The sequence below is a fragment of the Orycteropus afer genome, unplaced genomic scaffold (assembly GCF_000298275.1).
Source record: "Orycteropus afer afer isolate SDZICR_OR568_19922 unplaced genomic scaffold, OryAfe1.0 scaffold00007, whole genome shotgun sequence".
NCBI lineage: Eukaryota > Metazoa > Chordata > Mammalia > Tubulidentata > Orycteropodidae > Orycteropus > Orycteropus afer.
This window is the reverse complement of record NW_006921594.1, coordinates 5,322,793-5,331,296: the sequence shown is the minus strand read 5'-3', so window position 1 is coordinate 5,331,296 and position 8,504 is coordinate 5,322,793. Positions and strand designations below refer to the sequence as shown.

Below are 8,504 nucleotides of genomic sequence, written 5' to 3'. Positions count from 1 at the left end.
TTGAACCACCAGCCTTCTGGTTAGCAGTCAAGTGCCTTAGCCACTAAGCGGCATTCAAAAGTACTGTAAACTCTAACTCATTGGAGCTTTCAGTATCAAATATCCAACAACCAAACTCACTGTTGAGCCGGGCATAGCGACCCCTCCTTGGGATTTCCGAGGCAGTATCTCTACGGAAGTAGATTGCCCAGACTTCCTTCCGAGGAGTGGCTGGCAAATCTGAACCACCAGCCTTCTGGTTAGCAATCAAATGCCTCAGGCACTACGTCACCAGAGCTCCTAGTTTCAAATATACTTAATCACATTCTTACAATTAAGCCATTTTCTTCTGGCATACATATATTAACTATCACATCACCTGTGGAAGGGTAATGTTGGACATTACAAATTAAAAAGACCAATCTCTAAATGTCAAAGAATACGTAAACAAAGGCTGTACCCAAATTAGCATATATATTTAAGCAGAAAAAAAAAAAGAGAAAAAAGCTAACAAAGAAAATATACATAGTTACAATAGATTCTAATGGAGATTTTACTTAAAACAAAAATCTTATCAATGCATTAAATATAAATGTGTTTTAATTACTTTTAAAAGCATGTTGTTGTTGTTATGTGCCGTCAAGTCGGCCCGACTCATAGTGACCCCTCCTTGGGTTTCCAAGGTGGTATCACTACGGAAGTAGATTGCGCAACCTTCCTTCTGAGGAGTGGCTGGTGGGTTTGAACCACCAGCCTTCTGGTTAGCAGTCAAGTGCCTTAGGCACTATGCCACCAGAGCTCCTGTCAGTTACTTTAGTTAATGTTTTTAAATTGGCAGCTTTATGTTAAGATACCTTCTTCCATTGAGTTTCCCATGCTCAAGAGTCATTTATAGTTTTATTTTTACTTTTTTTGTTTTTGTAGAATTCATCAAAATGGATATTCTATAACTTCTTGGTTAAAAATAGATTGGCTCATCATATTTTCAGCCCGAAGACCATTTTATGGTTGTACTTTCATGGAAAATATCTAACAAAAAGTTAGCTTTGTGGCTCTTTACTGTATGCTACCTTTTTGAAATGTAATTTTCAGTACCAAAGGCTGGCGGTTCAAACCCACCAGCCACTCCTCAGAAGGCAGGTTGGGCAATCTACTTCCATAGTGATACTGCCTCAGAAACCCAAGGATGGGTTGCTATGAGTTGGATCCAACTCGACGGCAGTGGGTTTGGTTTTTGGTGATACTACTACCTCATGAGAATGCAGAATTTACTTTTATATTTGGCTTTCTCAAAGTAAAGGGATATGCTTTAAAGCTAATTTGCTCAATACTGGCTTACAGAGAAATTTAAAAGGAGATTTTACTTAATAGCAATTTAACTTTTTGGAGATACAAGCTCATAATTTTAACACTTAGCTTTTATAGTGCTCCATTTCTCTGGATGATGTTATATAAATACATAAGCAAATACTGGAACTTTTCAAACCAATCTGCCCCCAAGCATAAACTTTTTAAAACAAGGGCATTTTTAAGTGACTATCACTTTTAATATACCAAAATATTCAATAACTGCTATTTGTACATTAAGTGAAGAATTTTTACCAAACTTTTATTCAAAGGTATAGGAAAGTTGTACTCAAAACACAGAATTAATCAAACTGTAACAATGCTGCATAGATAGTGGTACACGAGTTCCCTGATGCTAAGTGACTGCTTCTTAACTCAAACTTTAGTACTCAAGTCACTAGCTATAAAAGGGTAGAGGCATTGTTTCTGCTCTTTGAAGCTAGAAAAATGGCTTCAATGGTAAGAAGTCACACTATTTAACCAACATAAAGATTAGAATATCCCTACATTTAATTCTATTCCTCTTATTTCTCCAAGATGAAAATCTAGGATGTAAAGATCATTAGAAAGGAATAGAAGGTTAATTACCTCTCAGGAGACACACTGATCAGTTCCTCTTGTAATCAGACAAAACACTGAATAAAGTTTTAAAAATTCCAACCACACCATTATGCTTAACTAAAATAGCTAACACATAATACTTTTTTTTTTTTTTACATAATACCATGTAAACAAGGGGGAAAAAAAAAACTGTTTTCTATCCTTTTGACCGTAAGTAGAATAAATGTTATCACTAATGAAATTTGAAAAATAATTTCCAAGGAGACCTTAACTCTACAGGAATCAAAATTATCTCTGAATACTTAATATTGCCTGAATCAGTCAAGGAGAAATTACTAAGTTTCTTTTGTAAGAGTACTTTTTGAGAAGGAAGACAATTTATTTTGAGAGAACTTACAGTTGGAAACATTGTCATTAAGAAAACATTACGTGACCCTGAGAAAGACCCTTAAAATCAGCAGTGCTTTCAGAGGACGCCGACGATGCGCAAAGGAGCAATGTGCACGTTCTAGAGTCTTACAGGTACCTACATTAAAAACAAAATTTTGATCGACAAAAATAACGTGGGCTTCTTTATACTGGTACTGTGTCACAATTAAGACATCTACGTGTGGTTGGCTATAAGCAAGCTATGCATTCATCTTGAGGCTTCTTCCTTTTCCCTTTACTAAGAAAAAAGGCGTTTGTGGTTCTTAAAATGGTCTTGGGCTCAAACCTACTGTTCACAAAAAGAATCTTCAGTAAGTAAACTGGTAGTTTTCTCATAATGGTAAACAAATTGTCTGGTATGCATTTTCTAATATGTGACTGAAAAAAGGCATTTGCAAATTCTTCATTGGCCACTGCTGAGCATAAACAACGCCATGTTTTGTTTTGTTTCTAATCTGAGACATATGCAAACATTTCTCAAAGTGCATTGTTATCTTTAACATCTGTTGCACATTTTCACAGAATCAGCATTTTTAACTCCTTCTATTCTTGTAGTATAAAATAATGCTTATTCCAACACCTTTCATATACCATAATTACTTGAGAAAAGACAAAGTGAGAGGAGCTACAGAAGTAGCAAGATATTTTCCACAAATAAAAATACAGCATATAAAAAAATGGCAAGTTAGTGATAAGTGATAACTCTCAGTAATATTCCACTCTGGCTCCAAATTAAGATTTGACAAGCTTAAAGCCTTGTCCTGTGTCCAGCACAGTAGGAAGAAACCAACTCATTTTTAATCTTTTCAAGCACCTAAAACAAGTTTTGCAGATCCAAAAAAGGTTCAGGCCACACAACCAATTTGCCAAATGCACTAGTGGATATGTAATACGAGGAAAATGCAACATCCAGTGCTTGGCCACATCGCTTCCTGTTGGCAAATGAAGAGTGTAGTCACTCCACCGCTTTGACACACCATATACTGCTTTCACTGTGCGTCCTTTTTCCGTCCAGCATATGTTACTACTGGAGTTGCAGTTATATTCTACCCAGTCTTTTGTGAAGTCACCTAGCTGTGGCGGGTCAGCTTCTTCAATATCTACTGTCTTTGTCATCTCTGCCCCTTGCACTGCAATATACTGGTCATTAATTTTTCTCACTTCTTTCACCCATGGGGTTGAATTCTCACTGTCCAATACGATAATAAGCCGAGAACAGAAGGAACCATTCTTTTCTCTCCACCATTCTAAAAGTGTGTCAAGACGTAGTATGTCTCCACCTGTGAGCAGAGAAAATTCAATAGAGCAATAATTAAAGCCTCTTATTAAGAATACACTTATTTTCAATTCTTTAAATTAAATATGTAAACAAAAAAATAATGGAGCTTTCTTTTTAAAGTATCTTTCCATGTTGTTGCTGCTGTTATGTGCTGTGGAATCAGACCCGACTCATATTGACCTCCCCCTCGGTTTGCCAAAACTACAGAAGTAGATTGCCCAACCTTCCTTCCAAGGAGTGGCTGGTGGGTTTGAACCACCAGCCTTCTGGTTAGCAGTCAAGTGCCTTAGGCACTATGCTATCAGAGCTCCCTTATCTTTCTATAGGACCTTTTTAAAAATATACTTTCAACTTCAGGGAAAAAAATACCAATCATCCTTGTTACCCACATAAAAGAAGGAATATTCTATGATAAATTAAGAAAAATTTCTTACAAAATGAAATTTAGTGAAACAAAATTTATACAGGAAAGCTAATATTCTACACCAGGGGGTCAGCAAATCATGGTCCAAGGGCAGCATACAGCCTGCTGCCTGTTTTTGTATAGCCTGCAAGCTAAGAATTATTTTCATATGGTTAAAAAATTAAAAAAAAAAAGAGTATTTTGTGACTTGTCAAATTTATATGAAATTCAAATTTCATATGTTTATTACCACAAATGACATTACTGGAACACTACCAAGCTCATCCATCTACATACTGTATCTGTGGCAGCTTTCACTCTGCAGTGGCAGAGCTCTGTAGCTACAACAGAGACCTTATGGCCGGCCCACAAAGCCAAAAATATCTGGCCATTTACAGAAAAAGTTTGCTGATCCTCTGTTCTACACCACTGATAAATCAATGTTACATTATCCTCATATTAGGTACTTATTAAATGACAAAGAAACACGCTTAGAAAGATCTAACTAAGAAACCTGCCTTACAGTATGTGGGTTTGACATATGGTTCACTGTAGATTTTTTTAAATATTGCATTAAAATGTTACCTATCTTCATTACTGAGTTTTTGGCAAACTCTCAACTTTTATGCCTGAGGCAGGTGCCATCCTCACCTTTTCCTAGTCCTGGTTCTGCCTCAATGATACACTGACCCACTCTTCTAGGAATCTATTCAAAGGGAGCACCAGGTTTGAGGACAAAAAAATGACATAGAAGGGTCTTCCCACTACTAACTAAGATAATATGAATCTGAAACAACCACAGGAAGTGAGAGAATCTTATAAAATGGTTATTTATAAAATTTTGACATGAAAAAATGTCTATGTTAAAAGAAAAAGCACAATTTAGAAATACATCTACAAAAATATTAGCTAGGTGTTGAGAATTCAGATTTTTTCTTTTTATATTTTTCTATATTTCCCAAAATACAGCATATTTAGCACATTACAAGAATACGTTACTTTTATAAACCAAAAAACCAAACCAAACCACTGCCGTCGAGTCAGATCGAACTCATAGCAACCCCTCCTTGGGTTTCTAAGGCAGTGTTCACCGTGGAAGTAGATTGTCCAACCCTTTCTGAGGAGTGGCTGCTGGGTTTGAACCGCCAGCCTTCTGGTTAGCAGTCATGTGCCTTCGGCACTATGCCACCATTTTAATATGCTAAAATTTATTAGCACAAGATTCAACAACCTAACTTAAGAATATAAATTTCTACTAAGATCAACCATCCTCCTTGTTAAACCATCCAAATGAGAACACCAGAAACATACAGAATTCTTTCCGGATTCTACTACTAATGTGACTTCTTAAGCTAGGCTACATCACATCTTTATATATTACTAATTTTTTCATTCATCAGCCTTCTTTACATTATACTCTAACAATGAAAAATGTATTTCATTAAGTGCTCCAACACTTATCATCTCAGAGGACTATTTCAACAGTCTCCACATATTACTCCACATATGACATTTTACTTATGTTGCTTCACTGATACCTTAAAAAAATACTTTTTTTTCCAAAATGACCAAATGCTAACTTTTCATTACTGTCAGCTCTATTAAATTTCTCCAGAGATTAGAGGGGGGCACAGATTCAAAAAGCTGAAGTACAAATTCTGTCACCAAAATCACTGCCTAAATGCCATCCACAGCTACTCCGATAACTTCTTTAGCACGTTATACTTATGATGCCCTAATTCTGTTACATGTTCTTTAGATACCATCAAGAAGAGACTTAAAGCGGCAGTAAAGCCTTTTAAACCTCCTATTTCTCTTCTCCAGTTTTGTTTTGTTCCCTTTCTGGTATGAGTAAGTTCTATGTTACATTTTGCTTTTGGCCCAGATGCAAAGTACTTACATTTATCTCAGATAACAGCCATCTGATGCTTTTCAATTACTAGAGACTGCTTTTTAAAGGTTTTGTTTATCTGTTATAAACTGCTTTACAGATTAGCTACATAGGTTGTTAATGTGTGTCCCTCTTTTTATGTGTCATTAATGTCTTTCTTGTTACTACCTTAATTGTTTCTTACCCTCAAGCAAAGAGGCAAAAATTTCAGGCCAGATAAATGTAAAAAGACAACATATCCTAAGAAGTACCAGGAATAAAGGTATTGGATAAAGGGCAAATATATATTATCTATCACAGTGATATTTAGTTCTGGACCTGTTGTTTCTTGCTAACTCTGGTAATGCCCAGGAAGAATGTTTCCTTAAAGCTCTTTATAACTTGATTTGGAATGGGTTAAAGCTTTTTTTTTCTCAGAGCAGGGTGTTCAACACTAGTTCTAAGGCAGAATCAGTCTTCAGGGCTCTTTCTAAGTCAGGCCAGGGTGTGAACTCACTGAAAAGAGGACTCAGCATCTTTACCAGGTTCAGCTAATTACCTGCTAATGGCCTAAGCACCTTAGGGCATGACAACACCCAGCTGCCTGTGCTGGGGCAATATCTACTCCAGAAAGAAGACCGAGCAATCTAGCAACCTACTTCTCGGAAACCCAAGGGAGGGGTGGCTATGAGTAGGAATCCACTTGACAGTAGTGAGTTTGGCTTTTATTTTAGGGCTAAGAGAAGTGCCTTGTCAAGCAATGCTTTCTCCTTTATTTTTATTTCTACTTTTCATAATAAAGTTTTTGAAAAGAAATGTACACAGGAACAAATTATCTTGGCTAATAAAGGAATTTCATAATGATCAATTTGCTAGGTGTCATCAAGTTGGTTTAGATTCATAGGAAGTCTATATGCAATAAAATGAAACAATGCCCAGGCCTGTGTCATCTTCACAGTTGTTGCTGTTTGAACCCACTGTAGCAGCCACTATGTCAATACATCTCATTGAGCGTCTTCCTTTTTGCTGACCCTCTATGTCCTTCTCCATGGTCTGGTCCCTCTTGAGAACATGTCCATAGTACGTGACACAAAGTCTCACCATCATTGCTTCTAAGAAGTATTCTGATTGTACTTCTTCCAGCACAGATCTGTTTGTTCTTCTGGTAGTTCATGGTATATTCATTATTCTTTGCCAATGTCATAATTCAAAGGTTACCAATTTTTGTTCAGTTTTCCTTTTTCATTATCCAGCCTGTGCATGCATATGAGGCAACTGAAAATACCATGGCTTAGGTCAGGTGCACCTTAGTCCTCAAAGTGACATCTTTGCTCTTTAATACTTTAAAGAAGACTTTTGCAGAAGATTTGCCCAATGCACTAGGTTGGTTGATTTCTTGATTGCTGCGTTCATGGGCACTGACTGTGGAGCAAGCTAAAATGAAATCCTTAACAACTTCAGTATTTTCTCCACGTCTCATGATGTTCCTTATTGGTCCACTGGTGAGGATATCTATTGTCTTTATGCTGAGGTGTAATCCATACTGAAGGCTGTAGTCTTTCATCTTCAATAAGTACTTCAAGTCCTCTTCACTTTCAGCAAGCAAGGTTGTGTCGTCTGCATATCGCAGGTTGTTAATAAGTCTTCCTCCAGTCCTAATGCTGTGTTCTTCATATAGTCTGGTTTGTTGGATTATTTAATCAGAATAGATTGAAAAAGTATGGTGAAAGAATACAACCCCGACACATGCCCTTCTCAATCCAAAACCACACAGTAGCCCCTTGTTCTTTTTTAACAACTACTGGTTGATCTATGTATAGGTTAGGCAGGAGCACAGTTAAGTGTTCTGGAATTCCCTTTCTTCACAATGTTATCCATAATTTGTTATGATCCATACACTCAAATGCCTTTGAATAGGAAATAAAACACAGATAAACATCCTTCTGGTATTCTCTGCTTTCAGCCAGGATCCATCTGACATCAGCAATGATATTCCTCATTTCATATCCTCTTCTGAATCCATCTTGAATTCCTAACAGTTCCCTGTCGATGTACTGCTGCAACCAGTTTTGAATTATCGTCAGCAAAATTTCATTTGCATGTGATATTAATGATACTGCTCAATGATTTTTGTATTCTGTTGGATCACCTTTCTTTGGAATAGGCCCAAATATGGATCTCTTCTATTTGGTTAGTCAGGTAGCTGTCTTTCAAATTTCATAAGATGAGTGAGCATTTCCAGTATTGCATCAGTTTGTTGAAACATCTCAACTGGCATCCCATCAATTCCTGGAGTCTTGTTTTTGCCGATGCCTACAGTACAGATTAGACTTCTTCCTTCAGTATTATTGGGTTTTAATCATATGCTATCTCCTAAAATGGCTGAATGTTGACCAATTCCATTTGATGCAGTCACTCTGTATTCCTTTCTATTTCCTTTTGATGCTTCCTGCATCATTCAACATTTTGCCCATGTTGTTGTTGTTGTCATGTGCCGTCGAGTCGGCCCCGACTCATAGCGACCCCTCCTTGGGTTTCCGAGGCAGTATCATTACGGAAGTAGGATTGCCCAACCTTCCTTCCGAGGAGTGGCTGGTGGGTCATAGAATCCTTTAATATTGCAACTAGAAGATGGC

At 37.0% G+C, this 8,504-nt stretch overlaps 1 protein-coding gene across 1 annotated transcript in view; it reads right to left on the bottom strand.

Moving 5' to 3' along the window:
- Positions 1-3,048: 3,048 nt before the first annotated feature.
- TMEM168 (transmembrane protein 168) overlaps positions 3,049-8,504 on the bottom strand; it is a 46,364-nt gene continuing 40,908 nt past the window's right edge. The window contains exon 4 of the mRNA XM_007944181.2: positions 3,049-3,596. Coding sequence (XP_007942372.1) covers positions 3,049-3,596 — 548 coding nt within the window. The remainder of the gene's footprint in view (positions 3,597-8,504) is intronic.